The sequence below is a fragment of the Hemicordylus capensis genome, chromosome 3, assembly GCF_027244095.1.
Source record: "Hemicordylus capensis ecotype Gifberg chromosome 3, rHemCap1.1.pri, whole genome shotgun sequence".
Lineage (NCBI taxonomy): Eukaryota > Metazoa > Chordata > Lepidosauria > Squamata > Cordylidae > Hemicordylus > Hemicordylus capensis.
In genome coordinates this window covers 105,819,947-105,840,589 of record NC_069659.1, presented here as the reverse complement: position 1 = coordinate 105,840,589, position 20,643 = coordinate 105,819,947, and the positions used below count along the sequence as shown (strand labels likewise).

The following is a 20,643-nucleotide window of genomic DNA, read 5'->3' as shown; positions in this document are numbered from 1 at the left end:
ATTTTTATACTGCCCAAAACTTATGTCTCTGGGCGGTTTACAACAAGATAAAAACAAAAGTAAAACATTAATTAAAAACAAAAACAAGAAATTTAAAACACAATTTAAAATTTTAAAACAATATTCTAAAAACAACATTAAAACAATCAAAACAATATCACTTAAAAGACTGGGTGAACAGATGCGTCTTTAAAGACTTTTTAAAAGTTGTCAGAGATGGGGAGACTCTTATTTCACTAGGGAGTGCATTCCAAAGCCTCTGGACAGCAATGGAGAAGGCCTGTCCCGTTGAAATGTCTGAAATATTCTATGGTGTTTTCAAGTTGATACTGCTGTACCGAGAATTTCAACTGCATTGCATCATTCTGAATGTAGTCTATAGTCACTACCAAGGAAACTTATCACAACATTGCTTCCTCAAAACCTTTGTTGAGACTGCCCTTTTTTTCTCACTAGAGCTTAAACAGTAATATTAAACAGTAATATACTTTTAATGTCTAACCTTTGTTTATCTAATATAATGTTTATCTGATCAGTACTTTAAATTCAGTGCAAATATGTGGCACGCAGATTATCAGAGCTTTACATCATTTATGAGACTGAAATAAGCCTCATAAAATCAACTTTTTTTATCCAATAAGCAAACTGATTATGGATAGCTGGATCATTTCTAGCTCACTGGCTTAAAATGCAAACCATTAAAGTTTTAAAAAATAAATAAATAAAAGGAAGTCAGACTGACATTTTGGGGGGGGGAAGTCTTGTTCAACTGTCTCCTTTTACAATCAATGAATGGTGTCGCATAATAATAGACATAAGATTTTTAAAAGTTGCTGCAAAAACTTGAAGATGAGATCCTAGAATACATCATTACATTTAGCCAGATGTCAACAGCGTTTTAACAAGAAGATGGTAGTGTCCTTTGCTGCTGGGACACCTGCTATTGATTACTATTGGGTCTTCTATCCAAGATACTTTAACACAAATGTATGTGATTCACACTTTATCAATAGAAACCATGTGGCAGGTGCTTCAGAACCATAAGCTAGTGGAGGCAGGAATGGAAGCAGCATTTGCCACTGGCAGCAGCACATGCAGGATTACGAGGAACATCATCCAGACTTTTGCCCAGGCTGTGCTCCTAATAAATATACAATGTTTGGAATTTGAAGCTGCTGAAAGACCAGACAGCTTGACATTTTTAAATTCCTTGAAACCCAGACAAGCTCCAAACCAAGTGTTGCTTTTTCTTCCTTTCAGATCCTAGGGTATATGTTTTCTAATATATATATTGAATATCAAATTTATAATTGAGATTGAAATGTAGAAAAACAAGACAATGAGATCTTCCCAAAGTTTCTTTTTTTTAGCCTGTCTAATCCTTTCAAGATCAAAGTACTCTAGTGTGAGATTTAAATGTAATTCCCCATCGTCAGATCCTACTCATTAAATATAAAAATGCTGACTGAAACAATGGATTCCACTGTATAATTATAATGTTACAGCTATGAATACCTGCCACAAAATCAAACTAGTATAATAACATGACACTCTACAGTTTTTAACAACAGAATAAGCATGTATTGTTTAAAATAAAGCAGCATTTTATGTGTTAGTTTACTTAGCCTGAAGCACAGAATTTTTTGGTTGTGGTAATATTTTTAATCCTGATTATATGGAATAAGCAAGCTGCCCGCTGCCGCTTCTGGCAGCGTGGCTGATTTGCCCCCAGCCGCTTTCACTCAGGACCATGCGGGGACTGGGAGCCGGCTCCCACTGGCCCCAGCCGCTTCCAGGGGTGGGGCTGGAAGAGCCGAGCCGGCAGCGCGCCTGCACCGGCAACAGTCCACCTCTCGGAAGATGGGCCTCCATCGATTGGCGTGGGCAGCGGGGAATGTGAAGGGCCCAGCTGCTGCCAATGCTGCGCAAGTACCTGGAGGAGAATCCGGCACCGGATATCCTGCTCTTGCATTTCGGGGGGAACGACCTAGTTAGCCAGTCAGGTATTTCACTGTCACATCAGACCGCGTTGGATCTGGGGGTGGTTTTAGATTGGTGCCCAGGAGTGGTTCTTCTGTGGTCCGGCATCACACAGCACAGAGTATGGAGAGGGGCACTCAAGCAAAACAAGGTGGACAGGGCTAGGCGTGGGGTTAACGTGGCAATCACATGCTTCTTGGCCGCTAGGGGCAGTGGATGTATTCCACATGACATCAGTTTCTTGCAGCCTGCCGTTTACTGGGGTGATGGGGTCCAACTATCGGCTGTGGGCATGAGGCTTTTCATTGATGATTTGTGGCTGGGATTGTCAGCGGTGCTGTTGGGTCTGTGGGGTGCGGAGCGCTAAGCTAGGCTAGCACCCGCCGTGGTAGGTGCAGTGCAGTGCAGTGGGGAACAGCTAAGTAAAATGGGTGTGGCACCTTAGGTAAGCTTTTGCAGCAAGGAGGAGGGGCGGACCCCTTGAGGCTTGACAGATCAGGGATGCTGCTTAACTCCTACCTCCATGCAGGCGTCATCCTTTCGTATGGCTCTACAGCATCGGATGGGTGGCATTTGATGGCGGAGACCTGACCTTAGGTCGGCAAAGAAGGGCATCCCCACTTTAGAGCGGAGGAGCTGCCTGGAGCCAAGGTGCTAACGCCACGGTCATTTAGATGAGGGCAGTCATGGCTGTGGCCTACCTGTGAGGGACCGCACTGTAGGGGGAGGAGCCAATCCCAGCTAATATGCCTGTGTGTACAATACGTCTAAGCCTCAATAAAAATTGGCCGATTACACCACAGCAATTGTCTCTGCATCTCCTTGGGTCTGGGTGCAAATATATTTTATACTAGTAAACTGGGCTTGCAGTTTGCCAGCATAACCATGAAATGACCATGCACTCTCCCTTCACTCCTTGCTAGTTGATGACCAGAAGAGCTGCTTTGTTTTGAGCATGTTAAGGTTTTGCTGCCAAGAACACATAGGAACATAGGAAGCTGTCTCACACTGAGTCGACCATTGGTTCATATAGCTCAGTACTATCTACACGGATATAACACAGATAGATCTGTGTTCTATCTGACACAGATAGAAATCCAGTGAACTGAAACAATATAATTTGTTCCTTCATCTTTCTGTGAAAGTTTGGACTTCCTGTCTGTAAAAGTACCTGGGGACATTGCCAAAGTTTATCAGAAGGCAAAATTTCACATGCTTTTCCAATGGGAGAATCTTTCTGCATTTTCAGGGAAATTAATTAATTTTTCTGGAGTTTTTAATTTTTCTGGTAGGATGGGTGAGGTCTGGAACCTATCTGTCCAAACGACAAGTTTGGATGTTCCATGGTTTGGTCTAGGAATTTCATGTCAATGAGTGAGTAAGTGAGGCCCAAGTAGCTGTATCACTATAGCTACAGTATACTATTGGCAAATTTAAAAATATAGTGCAAGCAAGTATCATAAATTCAGTAGTGTAGGTTGCATCAAACAGTATTTTAATAATTATTTGAATATTTGAGAAATACTATTTATTTATTTATTTATTTGAACAAGATTTTAATACTACAGTATTTCCAAGTGGGTATGGAAATAGTATAAGATTGTACTATGAAACACTATGCTGTATTATAGATTTTCTATCTATTTATTCCATGATGGAACTCTCATAATATTCCATGATGAGAGATCCATCATGGAATAAATGGATGAAAAACTTAACACATAGCATAGTGTTTCATAGTACACTATCCAAAAGAAAACAAATTATAAATAGCTGGTTTTAATTGGTTTTAAAGTAATGTTTATTCCTTCAGTTTAATTGCACTGAATACTCTTCATTCATTTTCTTTTTTGCAATTTGCACTTATGTGGTAATTTTTAAATAATGGTGCATGAAGCAGAATTAATATAGCCCAATTTTTACAAGCTAGATTGAGCTTTAAATTCATGTTTACCAGCTTATTAGTAAATTGAGCAAATATGGAATGGAAGTCACGTAGCATGCAAATATATGCAAGAGTAGTAACTTAACACCACTTATGCTAAATGCCAACAGTACAAAAGCATTAGTGAATTATCCTTTTCCTCTACAGTGCTTAATGTTTTTGATGGTGGTTGTCACTTTCCATCAGCTGTATATGTCGGGTTGTGAGTATTGCACCAAATAATTTTTTTTTCCTTTTGGCATCAAAAAGGTCAGGTTTTTAATAGAGATATTGCACTTATTGGAAGGGGAGGGGAAGGCAAATCACCACTGCAAACAATGACATAAGCACCAGTGGGCTCAGCCAGCTCTATGCTGGAGCAGAAAACAGCAGACTACATACTCAGTGTAAAGTTGAGACATTCAAACTGAATCTACTGAGCTATGCCTATACCAGAACAGTGTGATTGCTGTATGTTAAATAGCAGATACTATTCCATGATCAGAGGAATTCTTAGCTCTGGACCTTGGGCCCCAGTCCATGGTCTCCAAGGACTGGGGGGGGGGGGCTCCCTGATGGATGAGTTTGCAAAAATCTATTTCAACTGCGCAGGCAGTTCTCAAGAGCTGCTGGACCAGACAGACAGGCACAGTGGTCGATCAGCCCACCACCACCCACCACTGCTGTGGGAGGGGAGTGGGGCTGCTCAGCTCACCCCCCAGCTGCCACCCCTCGGCCATGCACATGGCGGCTTACATTATGAAAAGAAATTGGAGGTTCAGCATGGTGGGGCAGTGGAAGGGTGGGTGCAGGGCAGTGGCAGGAAGCCCCCAAAAGCAAATTTCAGGGGGCCTCATGGCGGGGGGGGGCTCGTGGTGGGAGCAGTCCAGGCACCAAAATTACCTAGGTGCGCCACTGTCCACAATGACATATTTTTGTGATTTTTTTGTTTTGTTTTTTAAAAAGTCTAAGGTTAAGAAATTGTCCCCTGAAAGAAAACTAGACAAAACTATTGTTTAAATATATTAATATATCCTGAATTGAAAAGTATCCATTGTCTAAAGGTCACAACATGATAAGGAGAGAAAAAGAGCCCATAAACCTCCAAATGGCAAGCACGCTGGTGGAGTAAAACAAAAGATTGAGGGTATGTGTTATGAACTTGAGGAGGAGTAGATCTGTGAAGGATGCTGCATACAGATTAAAAATCTCTTGAGCAGGAACCAGATCATATGCGAAGCACTAAAGAAAATGCCAGCCCAGACCAAAATGTACATACAAGAGCCTCAAAAGCATTCTACTTCCAACTGCAGTTAGAAACAAATCAAGATCAGTCATGAAGGTTAGACTAAGCCAGGACTGGTCAGTTCAGACATCACAACCGACGCTTGCTTGTTTCTAACCACAACGAAAAGTAAAAATTATTCTGTAGCTCATGAAGAGGAGGGAGGAGTGAATGTATTCCTGAGACTTCATGTGAAGCCAAGGTTTAATCTTAGCTTCATGTGATGTCTGAACCAACTATCTCTCTCTCTATTGCTTATTACGTTTTGAATTCAGTAAATATATTGTATTAAGAAATATTTACATTCTAGTAAATGTTTAAAATGGGGCTAAGTGCCAAATTTTACTTTCCTCTTATGAGTAGTGAGTGCTACTTGGCGTATATACAGACTGATCCAAATTAAATGCAGTTTTACTGTAAGTTTAGAAAGGTGTCATATATAAAATGCTCACACTGGCATGAAGTCATAATAGCAGCATCCACTGAATTGGGTCTGTGCTCATACATGTGTGTTTGTGCTGCTGACATCAATAACATCTAGATTTTATTTATTGCTTAGTCAAATTTATTAGGCATACAATATAACATTTGAAATGCTAATTGACTAATGGCTTTGGTTTAACATTTTGAGAATTACATATGATTTATTTTTTTCATTTCAATACCTGTATTCAAACCCCCCCTCCCCCCCCCCCAGAATAGGTGCTAAATTCTGAGGGCTCCCGCCCTTTCAAGTTCCAGGAGGTACCTTCTGAGATAACTAATGATGATGAGACATCTAGACCAGTACTAAGCTGGTGGAACAGTGGTGCATTCAAGTAAGGCTCCACCATCACACAAATTGTGGGAAAGCGGTGATTTTTTAACTATTCCCTCTTAAGGCCATTGTGTATCATGAAAATATGTCCCTGAGGTTCATGTGACTTTCAGGAACACATTTTCATGACACACAGTGTCAGAAATCACCCGTTCCCCCATTCATATGATGACACAACATTACTTTGAAATTCAGCACAGTTGAGTTCACTGTGATAGTCTGGATGTCAATCACTGTCTGTATAAACCTGAATGCAAGTCTATCTCAACAGAATACAAGGCAAACTTTCAGTGTTCAACTGACTGTTTTGAAATTGTCAGGAACATGCCTATTACACATTACATTTATATCCCACCTTTCTTCCATCATGGAACTCAAGATGGTGTACATAGGATTCCCACCTGGTCACCCTCCCCGGTATTGACCAGACTTAGTTCTGCTTACGTTCAGCGAGGTTGCTGTATCATGTGCTCTCATACAAATTGGGTTCTATCTTGCAATCATTTCATACTATGGCAACAATTAACTAAATCCTAGTTCATTTTGTTTTTAGTGGCCAACATGATGCACAGTGCTACAGATCTATAATGCTGTGCCCCGAGGTTGTTTTGGGCTTCAAAGGCAGCTCTCATGAAATTCAGGAACAGCAGTTGTGCAAGCAGGAATTCCACAAATTTCTCTATTGTTGCAAATGGGGAAAGGCGTAGAAATGCTGCTTCCACAACTGCTCCTTCAGAAGAGCATTGGGGATGAATTTGAAGTCTGCAGCAGCCACAAAGCACAGCAGTATGGAGGCATAATGCTGAGCATGTTAGCTATTATTTTTAAATAATTTAAAAACATAAAACTTAATTAGAGATATATCTCTAATGTGATATATCTCCAAGTCAACATTAGTAATAGGTTTTTAACTTGCTGATGAGCAATGCAAAGTCACCTTTTGAACGTAACTGAAATCCAGAGATAGTAACAGAATGACATAAATGACAGCTTTTGAAAAGAATTTTCAAGGGTGAGTACTTCAGCGAGTGTTATATGGAATGATAATGCTTTGAACTTCTTACCAGCATTTTAACAATAGCTACTTCTCTCATTAATGGAGTCAAAGTTCAAGAGAAGCTCAGGACTTCACACTAATATAATAATGCTAATGGTGATCTGATTAGATTCTCTGACATGCACAATATGTTCAGAAACATGATTCAAGGAAAGTCATTTGAACTTTGAATTGATGTGGCTTTTTTCTCTCTTTCCTGGAAATCTGGTACTACTTAAATCAAGACATGTTTTTGGGGTTTTTTTTTTACTAACGAGTGGATGTCTGATGTTTAGTTTACACCAGAAACAAATTCTTTTTTAAAACCAAGAAGACAGCCCAAGTCAATCACAGACCCAGAAAACTTTAATTGGGTTGCAGTTCCTGATACACAGCACTCCTTTCCCCCCACTTCAAAGTTCTAACATTTCAGCTCTAAGAATTGCTTGCCTTTTTAAGATCACTCTCAGAGAAAGGTGTTTAAAATTCATCTCAGCAAGTTCATTGGCCATAGGCAGCCTAGAAAGCACGCGGCTTGGCAAGCAAGAGGCATGGATTTTAATGACCAGGCCTGATGTGAGTCCAATAAAACGGAAAAGCACTCATGTGAATGAGAACGAGGCACAGAAGCCTAATAGATAGATACCGTTAAGGCTGATGTTTGCACAACCAAATCCAAATTGGATATGGCAGCTTTCATAGCATTACCAGATCTGGGGGAACAAATAGGTAGGTAGGTAGGTAGGTAGGTAGGTAGGTAGGTAGGGTCACCCCAAAGCCTAAGGTGATATCTTCTGATCGCAGCCCTAAGGGCACAAATAATGTTTACATTATCCATGTGGACAAAATGGTCACACCATTTTGGACAAAATGGTCACACCATATGACAGTACACTGTCATAGAAGGGACTTAAAAGAATTATGTTCAATGTATGTCACATCTAAATTTCCTGCTTGCTTTTCTGTAACATTTCCAGGCTATTTCACAAAGTACGATAAGAACAATTTTTTAATTCCTGCATATGTTAATGAGATGAAAAGGCTACATTGATGATAATACATTCTCAATCTTGAAATTATTTCTTTCTGGTTTCTATATCATATTAACAGTTGTTCAGAAGTGACATTTTTAAAGAATCCTATCCTAAACACATATATTTAAGATTGACTTCAGTATCACTTATTTTCAAATAAGTACTTTAGGATTGCAGCCTGAAAATTATCCATAGTGATCATATGAACATACAATCAGCACGTATTTTGACTTTACTAGATTGTATCCTTATAATACAATTAAATCCTTCTAGTACAATCCCTCACCACATACATACTTTTTCATTTGTACTTAATGCTGCACAAAGCACAGAGTTCTTACCCAAGCACCGACTCAATTAGATCAATTAACATACAAATAACAGAAGTGAAAGATACAAATGTAGAACTTGATTTGCAATTAGAAGAATTCCAGTTTTAGTCATTTTCTGAGAAGACTATTGACAGTAGAAGAAAAAGTACAATTAAAAATGAATTGTGGATATGTGGGGTCCAGTGGGGGGGGGGGGGAGGCGTGCACAAAACCGGTTTCTCTGGCTCGATTCGAATCCTAACCAGATTTGAACCAGCTGGACTGGTTTGGTTTTGCCCGCCTCTGGGCTGGGACCAGGGTCAATTTTAACTGGTTTGGGCCTGGTTCAGAGCCCTACTGGCAAAGGGGAATCTGGTGAGACTGCCTCTTTATCGGTAAAGGGGGGGGTGGCAGTAGGGGGCTTCAAAAAGTGTTACTATAAGTGGTCAAAATTAAAGGAATGTGGGTGTCTTCACATGCATGAAGGCCATTTCTTTGACCTCTGTGCATGTGCACTGGCCATTTGTATAACCTGGGTCACGCAAATGGCTTCTGCCCATTTGTGGAGGCCAAAGAAACAGGCCCAAACTGGTTCCAAGCCAGCCCTGGACATTGCGGGGTGAGGCTAGTGGGGTCAGGGGAGCAGCTAGTGGGTGGCCACTGCATCTACCGCTGGCATCACTGGTGACCGTAGTGAGTACTTTCCTTTAGTTCTAACCACTTTTAGTAACACTTAGAAGCTCCCTGCTCCTGCTGCCCCTTTACCCGTAAAGGGGAATGCTCGCCAGTTTCCCCTTTGCCAGTAGGGATCCGAACCAGGCTTGAATTGGCCCAATCAGTTTGATTTGGTTTGAACCAGATCCAGTTGAGTTTGAGGCTGAGCCCCTTGAACTAGACTTGTTCAAGTGCAAACTGGCTGGAATTCGAGCCGGTTCACACATCCCTAGTGTCCAGGTGTGTAACAATACTGACAAAGATCTGCACCAGATCTGCACCATGAAGGAGCCTCCACTGATGAGGCTAGTTATGGTGGCCCTGCACCATAACCAGCAGTTCCCCAGTGACCTCAGCCCCAGAGAAACAACCAGAGCCAGCCTCACTGGCAGAGCCTGAGATATCAGAGAATCTTACACCCCCTACCCTTATTTATTAACTATGCTTATAAACCATCTGACACATGAATCTTGAGGTGGTGTGCAATGATTTAAGAACAGTAGAATAAAACACAATAAAAACAAAACTGCTTTTAAAATGGTTTTAACAAAAGGCCTGAGAAGACAGGTATGTCTTATGTTTGATTTTTTGAAGGCAGCCAGAGGTGGAGAAGCTCTTATATTGCCAGAGACACAAGTTTTGGGAGGTATAGAAATATAATAAATAAATAAATAATTAACAAGGAGTGCATTTCAAAGCCCTGGGGCAGCCACAGGAAAGGCTCAGTCCTGTGTTGCCACCAAACATGCTGGCGGCAGTTGTAACTGCACCTCCTCACATGATCTCTGTAAGTGGTAGGGTTCATGACAGAGAAGGCATGATCTTAAATACCCTGGACCTAAGCCATTAAGGGCTTTACAGGTAAAAGCCAGCACTTTGTATTTTGCTCAGAAACACATCAGCAGCCAGTGGAGTTATTTTAATTTTGGTGTTATATGGTCTCTTTGTCTCTTGGCAGAAATGCCAGAACCTCTCTTTCCCCCCCTCCACATAATACTTCCATTGTGTCCATGTCCAGGCTCCCAGATGCAGGAATGCAATCAATATTATTGATTTGGCATTTCTGGAGCCTTAGATGCAACAAAAGATAGGAATGGGTCAGGAAGAACCACACCATCATTTCAGCAGCCTGAAGGCATGGCCAGTGGTAAGCATATCATTTATGATTCAAGCTTCTCAGCTCAGAGGAGTTTTCTGACACTGGCACAGAGAGAGTCGCTAGGAGAAGATCAAGGCTGGGCACTTCCCTTTCACAAGAGTCAAAAACACCACTCTTTTTATTAATGTGTCCCCTTAATAACAAAATAATACAAATCAAAAGAGCTATATGCCTGTCTTTGTCCTCCAGAATGCCTGAATAGAGAGAAGGAGCATTGGGAGATCTAAACCAAACAAGTCTCTGAGGCTATTCACACGAGTATGAAAAACGGGGCTAAGGGAGCCCAGTCCGGTTTTGCATGTGCATGTGAACTGCCTGGATCAGGCCCAATCCCAGCAGCTACACGGCAGCAAACCCGCCTACTTAGCCACCCTGTTAAACAAGGTTGAAGGAGCGAGCGCTCCCTTAACCCCGTTTATTTGCTCATGTTAACAAGGAGTGCATTTCAAAGCCGCAGCTGCTTGAAGCTGCGGCTGGCACACTCAGGGAGGGGAGGGGGAATTCCCATAATGCACCATACACTTATACAGTGCATTATTGGAGCTCTGAGGGGCAGGGTGATGCACGGTAGTTCATCCTGGCACCCCGACCACACATCTGTACAAATGCAGTAGCACTACCTAGACCCCAGGCTCTGCTTCAGGCCCACCCATATCATGGCCTCATACTGTGGCCAAGTTAACTAAAGCGAAGGACCTTCCTACTACTATATCAACACTTTACATGCATCCAAGACCCTGGCTGGTACAACAGTTCATCCTGGGAAGCCTGTTCCTGAAGTCCCTTACTTCAGTAGTCTTCTTCTCTAGTTCTTGACCCCTGCTTTCCTATCAAGCTCCTGACTCCAGTTTTCCTTCCGGTTCCCATGCCCAGCCTTTCTCTATAGTCCTGATTATTATCTTGCCTGCTTCTGCTGTAGTTTTAGCAATTGCCCAGGTCACAGACCAAGCACATTCACTGCATGTCTCATATACAGCCCTTGGTGCCCAAACCATGGGCATTTTCAATAGAAATTGGAGGGGGACTTGCAAAGAGAAACCACAGCTGGCTGAAGGGGCAGGTGGGCATGAATCTATCTGTTAGTAAATAAAGGTAGAAGCAGTAAAATCACTTTAGTAAGTAAGGCAGAAGTCTGCATTAAGCCCTTTATCAGTGGGGACAGAAAGGCTTTTCAGGTTGCATCTAAGAAATAGGATAGAAAAGAACTTGTAACACTCCATGATGAATAGCTGCCTGTGGTGGGAACATGAAAACTATTTCTGTAGTCAAGCCTGCCCAAGGCAATTAAATCAGTCAGCAAGAGATGCTGTTGTAAGGGGTACATAGTTGGAGGCACTGTCCTTTGACTTTCAACACTGGCTTGACCACCTGAAAGATGAATGTAGAGAGATGTGGTCTGGTATATGAGTATACTTTTTGAAACTCAGTATGGCTGTCAATGGGAACTGAATTTTATGGATCAACTCCTTCAAAATAATTTCCTGTATCTAAGGTCCACTTTTCACTTTTTTTAAAAAAAAGTAGATAAATCTTCAATCAGAAAAAGGCTGAAATCAGATGTAACAGGAAACTAGAGGGCCCTTCTCTTCCGGTTTCCTCACCCGCATGTCCAAATTCAGGAAAATTGAGTTTGTGGTGGAAAGGAATGATCCCCTAAACCTCCCCAAACTCCACTCTGAACCTTCGGTCAGAGTGGAGTTTTACCACCGCAGACTCCATTTCTGCAGTGCCAGCGTTACATCCGAACACTGGCACTGCATTTTGGCCCCAAGGAACCAGAGTTAAGGGAGGAAGCTCCTCCCTCACACCGGCCCAACTGGCTGTGCAGGCTGTCCTTCTGTCAGAGAAGCCAGCTCCCCCACTTGAAACTGCAAAGAGGCAGCTCTCCTGAATGTCCAAATGAGGAAGAGTGAGAGGGAAGGGACACAGAACCTTGGATTCCATGTGTTATATCTGAAGGTAGCCAAAGTCTCTCTCAAGTCTCTTTGAGTGGAAGCACTAGTGTCTTTTTCACAGAAGGTAAATATATAGAAAATCAATTAATGTTTTTGTGAGCATACCATTCCTAATACAGAGATTAATCACTGTGTCAAAAAAGTCAAGATATGGAGAGGAGAGGGAGGAGGTGGGGGAGAGAACTGTTTGTAAGTGTATTAGGATTCACTGAGAAGCTGAAGAAATACATTTGGAAATCTATAATGCATCTTTGAGCAGGATGAGGAAAAAGCAGAGTATGTGTGTATTTAATTTTTTACAGTGTTTCCCATCCTAAAGATTAATTTGTATGGAAAGTTACACATGGATCCTTCTCTGAAGATCCATCTGGTGTTATTTCCCCCAGGAGGACAAAGTCGCTGAACTGCTATAATTTGAATATGAACAAAAGAAGTTTAGTGGTGAAATAATTTAGAATATTTCCTTGGTGAGAAGTACTGAAAAGAGAAATCATTTTACACCACACAGTATCTTTGCAGATATGAAAAAAATATCCAGTTCGAAGAACACGCACAGCATGAGAATGAGCAGAGAAGCATTATTACCGAGTCAGTTATACACTGAGAAAGGATATAGTCAGAGATTAGTACAGAGATAGGAGCTGATACTATTAATGCCAAGGGGTGCATAGACTGAATTGCCTGCAAGGCTTCACCTGAGCAAGAACTCAGTCCTGGAACTGTTTTCAGTGGATTTTTAAATGTAACCCAGTTCTAAACAAGAGAAATCAGTTAATGTGTAAACATTTAAAAGAAATAACACATGCGAATAACAAATGGTTGGATCTTCATCTGAGAGAGGTGGATTTCCTATTTAATTTGGTGGACATGGCATCATACTGTTATTAGAGGGCAACAGATCAAGGGCAGTCTATGGGGGGAGGGCAAGGAGACAAGCACCCCCTAGACAAGTGCCCTCACCCACCCCTCCTTTCTGTCTCACAAATTTAATATGTGGCACACAGCTTGCTCATCCATAAATGCACTTTGCCCCTTTTGTGCCCCCCTCCATTTTTTCTAATGGTGCAACCACTGCTATAGAGACAGATTTGAGTGCCAAGCTCATAGAAAAGCCCATGCCTAAGTGCTATGCTGGAAATGAACCAAAGTCTGATACTCAACATTTTTAAAATAACATTGTGATATTTTTAAAGGCAGACCAGCAATTGGTGGTCAATTTTAAGACGATAAAGACAAGAGGATTAAATTTTTGTATTCATCAGTTTTATTTTAACTGGCTACTTCTCTGCATATTTGAATAAAAAGATTATCTGTGCTGAATATGTGAGACTGAGGAGGAGAATTCATAAATAAATCACACACACACACACACACACACACACACACACACAGAGTTGCAGAGATCACTATGAAGCAATTTCTTTTGTAAAAGTCCATAGCTCAGATTCAGTCCCTAGCGTCTCCCATTATAAAACTTCAGGTAGCAGATCTGGGGGGAAAACCTATATGTGAAGCCTTGGATAGCAGATATCAGCAGGTCCAATGGACCAATTGTGTGTCTGATATAAGGCAGCTTTATACATCATAAGTTGCTTCCCTGCCATTTTGTTTATTAGCTGAAAAGAACACGGATACAGAAATGTGTGTGTTCAGGAATCTTCTTTCCAAGTTACATGCAACTCCGTAAGTTAGCATATAGACATGACTGAAAAGCTGCCTCTAAATCAAAGCTTTTGGTGTTTCAAGTCATCTCTCATTTACAAATATAAATAATGACTAGAAACGTATCAGCACCACCATAGCAGAGAAATTATATTAACACCCAACTGCATCTGAAAGCAAGTGATACATTCATCTCATTAATACTACAAAGACAAAATCATGTGGTTAATCCTCTTTCTATAAACTGGTGTAGGATAGTTGTTAACAGTATGAGCTATGAGCTGGAAGTTCCCTGGTGCAAATCTCCATGAACTTGCTAAGTAAACTTAGGCTATCTCAGAGCCATCTTTTCTAATATAGGGATAATAATAGCACTGATTTACCTTACATGAGTGCAAATATCATTGTGAAGTATTTTGAGCTTTTAAGAAAAGATCCAAATTAATTATTATATGATCATGTTAATAAATACTGTTTTATTAATGCTATCTTTCAAAGTATTTTTATACTTATTTATCAAAGCTGACATGGTAACAAATCTGGCCAGACTATCCTGGGCTGCGAATACTCATCTACATGGTAAGGAAGATTTTATTACACTTTGGAACAGATGCCTGGTGAGATCTGCCACATAAAACCTTTTTGGACAGAGCTTAACTTATAGGAAAAAGGATCCTAGTTCTATCTAGAAATATAGTCCTCCAAAATATAAGCCTTGTCTCCTAATCTTGGGTTCTCTGGAGTTCTTCTGTGGTGATATAAACACTTTATACCAGTTCAGCAACACTTTCAGCAATTCTTATTTCTTTTGTTCCATGGCTGAGCCTTGGCACTGAAAACAGCTACCCAAATTCAGCCGCAACAAAAAATAAAGAGTGGTAGAACCAGGGGCGTAGCTAGGTGAGAGGGGGCCCGTGTTCATCCCTCTCTCTGGTGGCCCCCAGAGTGAGGGAAATAATGAAGAAAATAGGAAGGGGTGGAGCTGGAGGGCCCTCAGGAGGTGGGAGCTCGTGTTCTTTGAACCCTTTCGCTCAATTATAGCTACGCTCCTGTGTAGAACTCTGCTCCGCTGACATGTTTCTTTCCTCAGGCCTCTGAATTGATGCAAACCTCTACTGTATATTAGCCTCTGGAAAGAATGGGATTATTTGTAAATTATGCAGTAGAGATAAGATGTGATCTAGGGAGTACTTGAGGATTTCATATGAACTCTTTAAATTGACATCAAGACTAAGCAGGGCAGCTACATTGAAAGGAAACTCTGATAGAATAAAAATTAATGTAGGGTTTTGTTTCCCCTGTTTAGTAAAACACATATGCTGTATTGTTTGTTTTTTCTTTATAGTAAATCATGTAACTATCTATTTATCGGACAAGCACTGAGTGGACTTTGTAATCAAAGGTAATGTTACAATGCACAGTAGTTTGTTTTAATCATTAAGGAAGCAAGCAAAGGGAATCTTAGCTGTTGGGTGAGTTCAGCTCATCAGTATGGGATAGCTTCATAGCAATCCTTGTACAATCCAGCAGCTGGTAAAAGACTACTATACCGTATTCCAATTTTCACAAGGTTGGCTGTGGGCCCAAACCATATAAAATGGCCAAGAATAGGAAAAAACACATTTTAATAGATTGTATTAATATTACACATATTAATAGATTGTTGCAATTTATATTTTCCTGAGCGAATGAAAGTTGTAATTAAATAAGCTAAGGGAAACCAGCAGGAATAAGGCAAGCTCAAGCGACAGAAAGGGCTGTGCTGTACCCTGCCTCCCAGCTAAGCTAAGCTGCTCAGGAGGAGGAGAGGAAAGAAGATTTGGGCCACTATGAGACCACAGTTTGGATATTGTGAGATTCTAGGCAAGAGATGAGAATGGGTCTGTATACAGAGCCCATTTACACCTAGATGAACAGTCAAGAAGGATAGGAAAGTACCACATGAAAACTGTGCTGCCTGTAGAGTTGGACTGAGTGTCGTAGACAACCTACTTAGGTCATGGCATGATTGTCCTTGTTCTTTAGAATGCAAGACCTCGATTGCAGAGCCTACTGACTCCTCCTCAGTTGGAGAAGGTCCAGGATTGTATTCATGGCTGGCAAAGACTGATCCAATGTGGTGTAGTGGTCAGAGTGTCAATCAAGAAGCAGGGAGACCCAGGTTCCAAACCCCTCAGCCATGACGCTCACAGAGTCATCTTGGGACAGTCTACTCTGTCTGAACTATCTCATAGCATTCTTATGAGGATCAAATGGCAGTGGGTAGGAGAATCAGGTATCCCAACCTGAGTTTCATGAGAGAGGGATTGGAGGGGGGAAAACGTAATAAGTAGCATTAAGCAGGATGGGGTGCTTCATCTTTGGATCTATCTATCTATCTATTAGATTTATATACCTCCCTGCCAAAATGGCTCAGGGTGGTTCACAACATGATAAAAACAATTAAAACAAATTAACAATTAAAATCAAACCATTAAAACACAATAAAACAGCTAAAAGCCCTTAAAATCAGGGCAACAGTTTAAAACAGTTTAAAACAATTAATCATTTCAAACTCTGGAAGGCAGGGCCAAATAAGTACGTTTTAAGGGCTCTCTTGAAGGACAGCAATGATCTCAAATTACGAATTTCTGCTGGGAGTGCATTCCATAGCCCAGGAGCAGCTACAGAGACGCTATTAACTGCCACGAGCTGTTTGCTCCCTGTGTTGCTGCGGCAGCCTGCTATATTGCAGCACATGTCTAGATCACCGAAGCCCTGGACAAGCCCCACCCTAAGTGATCGTTCATTGGCTTTTCCCTGCAACAGGAAATATAATAAGCTTCCCAGCTAAGGAAAGCCTTGCCTCAGTATCAAGGTTTGTCTGCTCTGACACACATCTCCTGACTGTTTGATGTGACCTTTGGCCTCTTATGACTCTTGCCTTCTCTGATTCCTGATCTGACACTGACCTCTGGTGTGGCTTCTGACTTGGGCTCCTGTCTCCACCCTCTGATTGGACTGTCATTCCAGCTTGACTCTCCTGCCTGTTCCTGGACCTTGTCTCCTGCTTTCACCCCTGGTTCCACCTTCTGATGGACTCCCTGGCTTGACCTTCTTGCATGTGCCTGACTCCGGAGTGTTGTCTCACCTCACAGCCCCAGCTCATTGGCCTCTCCAGCACCCGGCTCTTGGAACTTCCAGTTCTGGCTCCTGGAACTATCTTCTAAGGTATCACCACTCATGATCTGAACTTCCTGACAATGAAAATTGTCTGAAGCCCCCACCTTAATGAAACAACTGCTGGAAATAACCTTTCCCCACTGTAAAGTTATACACTCATATTTTTTCTGTTGTGGCAGTGCCCTCCATGTATACTGGCAGATTTGCAAAAATCTGCAAAGTCACACTTGGCAGGTATCTATGTTTGAGGGAAGCCTTAGCAGGCAGGTGTAGCACTCAGAAACCAGCCATTTGTGCATGCAGAAGATTCCAGGTGCAATCCCTGCCATATCCATAAAGGGCCACTCTCTGAAATCCTGGAGAGCCACTGCCATTCAAGATAGACAATATATATTTGACTTGGTATAAAACAGCTTTATGTGTTCAAGAGGGATGACAGAGCATTTCAAAAAGTACGTTTGTTTGATCTCTATTGAAGAAATGGAATTTTTATTATGGTAAAAGTAAACATTGATCTTTCATTACAGACTGAGGTCAGTACAGGGAATGCGGCTTATGCTCAGGGGGAAAAACTCGGAAAGAGTGAAGGAGAGTAGGGTCAGGCGTCTATCCCTACGTACTTTTTCTCTCACCCTATCCAACCTGACAAGGTTCATAGCCCTTACGATACCTACCTAGGCATGGGGGGACACAGTAATTAAGCAGTTGTATATAGCTTTTGTGAACACTGACTGTATAATGGTATCTAAAGAGTCTCATTTGAGAATGGATATGATATTTGGCTAAGGAGTATGACAAGGGGGATTCAATACTTCGTGTGAAGCCTCGAAGTGTAGGAAAGGAACCAAATTAAGGACCAAATTAAGTTGGTCACTTTCTATGGCAATAGGATCACTCCCAGCATGGGAGCATGAGAAGGTACCAGACACTCAAAAGACTGAGTGGTCCATTATGGGACTGCTTTCTATGACAGTGAAGGTATAGAGCAGTCAAAGGGGGTTCCTTTAATTAAGTTATATTCTGTTTAATCACAATTATTGGTGGGCACTCCTCAATTTCCCCCCCCCTGCAAACAGCATCAGTTAAAACACAATGCAGAAACTTTAATGGCAGGTGGTTGCTCTTAATTAATCAACTACATAAAAATGTAGCTGTAACTGTCAAAACTAAGTGGCTTGAAGTTGCCAAGCTGTGAGACACTGAAGAAGATATTGCTGAGGCTTTTGAAGTAACTATTCTCTGATTTATGAACTCATAAAGTGATCTGTCACTGAAAATGAGGATCTGAAGAGTTTTTTTAAAAAATGAACATCCAGAAGGAAATGAGATAGAAGCACAGAAACAATTAAATATGCAAAAATACAAGACTATTCACATGAGCAGCCTGAACTGGGCTATGGCAGCCCAAACCAGGCTAGGCAGCACCTAGCAACAGACTAGGGCAGCTAAGGTTGGGATGCTCAGTGAAGCATCAGGATCACTACCAGTGCTTCCATCTCCCACTAGCCTGACTTTTAACCCTGACCCTTAACTAGGTTTAGAGGGTACAAACGTGCCCTCAACCCAGGTTCAGTATTGTGTGGGTGCTCAGGCTGCATGTGTATGTGCTTGTTGCACAGTGTATTATGGGATTCCTGGAGGCTGCGACTCGTTTCCCTGGCCTCCCGCAATCCGCACTGCCGGGAGCAGCATGGATAATGTGGCACTCGACAGCATGCCAAAAAAGAGCTCCTTACTCATTTGTGGGGAAGGTAGGTTCAAACCTGCCCCTCCCTGCCCCTGTTATACCGTGTTTCCCCGAAAATAAGACAGTGTCTTATATTAATTTTAGCACCAAAAAATGCACTAGGGCAATTAGCGGTACATCAGAAATTACTGCTAGGTCTTACTTTCGGGGAAACAGGGTAGTTGTGAGAATGACTTTAGTATCTATCAAAGTCCACTTTTATGTTCAGCATAAACAATTTAAACTACCGTGGAAAAGAAAATCCTATACAAATTCAGAAAATAGTCAGAGAGCAAGTGTGGGTTTTTGCACATGCTCAAAATTCAAAGCCACGCATTCATTTAATTAATGACTGATAATAAAGAAATACTTTCTATTATGAAATCAAGGCTATGGCAGGAGTGATGCAAAGGCTGAACAAAAAATAAAAGAAATGTATACTTTCTGCATTTCTGAACAATATGTAATATCCTGAAGCACCTATATACAATATGTGTGGATACATTCTAAGATGAATATGAAAGTGCAAATGATTTCATATGACCAATAATGATTCTGAGAACAAACCTGCAAATAAAAGAATAGCTGTTTGTATATGTCAAAAGTGGTGATATACTGCATTCTAATACAGGATGAGAAGCTTTTTTTAAAAAAAAAAAAGATGACTAGTATTATCACACTTTTTCTACCCATGTTGGGACAAGTTGTAAATGGTATACATTTTTATGTTATTCGAACTGAAGTAAATAAATAAGAGGATAGCCTGATTTCTGTCTCAAGAAATAAAAAAGCTTGTGTGGAAGTAATAGCTGAATAGACAATAAACACTAAATTTGTGTCTTATGAAACATTCCCATTCCTTCTAAATGAAGCTCAAACTTTCTCTAGGTGCACTTTTCATGCATGATTTGCCTATCCAACCATCTGCACTATATAATGTACATCACACTGAAGCCAGTACTCCTATAATCTGTTGAATTATCACTTTCACATGAGCTTTTCAGTTTATGTAAAGGATATCTTGCAAGCCCTGATCTCAGCTGCTACAACAGTGGCAGGGAGAATAACACCCTTTCACAATGCCAGATATGTATAGAATTTTCAGAAGGGCTCTGAACCTGCCCCTTTGCAGGAGGTTGAGAGTCCTAGTACCATTTTGAATATTATTGTTCCCCAACCAGCACTTGGGGTTCCTGACTGGCTCGGACAGCTTGAATGAGCAATATCTTTTAATACTGATTTTCTATCTTGCTGTCAAGCAGAAAAATAATCTACCAGATGTTAAAAGCCATGGCAATTAACAGACATATAAAGTCAAAGAAAAGACCAATACACATTAATATAAAGACTCTTGAAGACTAGATTTCTTATTGGATTGTGATCGTAGGAAGTTGACTGTGCTTTAAACATGAAAGAATCATCCCACTCTGGCTGTTATGTGTGATGTCTCCTCCTCTCTCATGCTCTTGGTGAAAAGAAGGCAGACTTAAAATATTCATTATGAACCAAAAAAGCGGAACTGTCACAGTTGTTTCAAGACAAGCTAAGATAATTAGCTGGCAGCACCAAGTAGTTAATCATAATGGTTTAATACTTACTTGATATAGTAGGGCACTTTGTTTGGCGATACTGCCCTCTCCCATGGGCCCTGGACAGAAGCTGTTAACAAAAAACAAAACAAAAACGGAACATAAAATCAAATAAAAGAGACATGGAGGTCAAGTTCAAAGCAAACAGGAAAGACAACATTAATCTCTGGAATTACAATTTTACACTTGGCCACACTGATATGGGTCTGTTTGCTCAGTTGCCCATGAAGGCAGGAAGGATTAACCTGCTGTTCGGAAATTTCTGGTCTAATCTGAATGAAATTGAACT

At 41.1% G+C, this 20,643-nt stretch overlaps 1 protein-coding gene across 21 annotated transcripts in view; it reads right to left on the bottom strand.

Moving 5' to 3' along the window:
• Positions 1-20,643, bottom strand: part of DMD (dystrophin) — a 1,901,967-nt gene that overhangs the window by 176,079 nt on the left and 1,705,245 nt on the right. For 20 of the 21 annotated variants that reach the window (XM_053308495.1, XM_053308494.1, XM_053308505.1 and 17 more), the window contains one exon: positions 20,364-20,424. The exons of the other annotated variant lie outside the window; for it this stretch is intronic. In XM_053308495.1, coding sequence (XP_053164470.1) covers positions 20,364-20,424 — 61 coding nt within the window. The remainder of the gene's footprint in view (positions 1-20,363; positions 20,425-20,643) is intronic. 21 annotated transcript variants of the gene reach the window in all.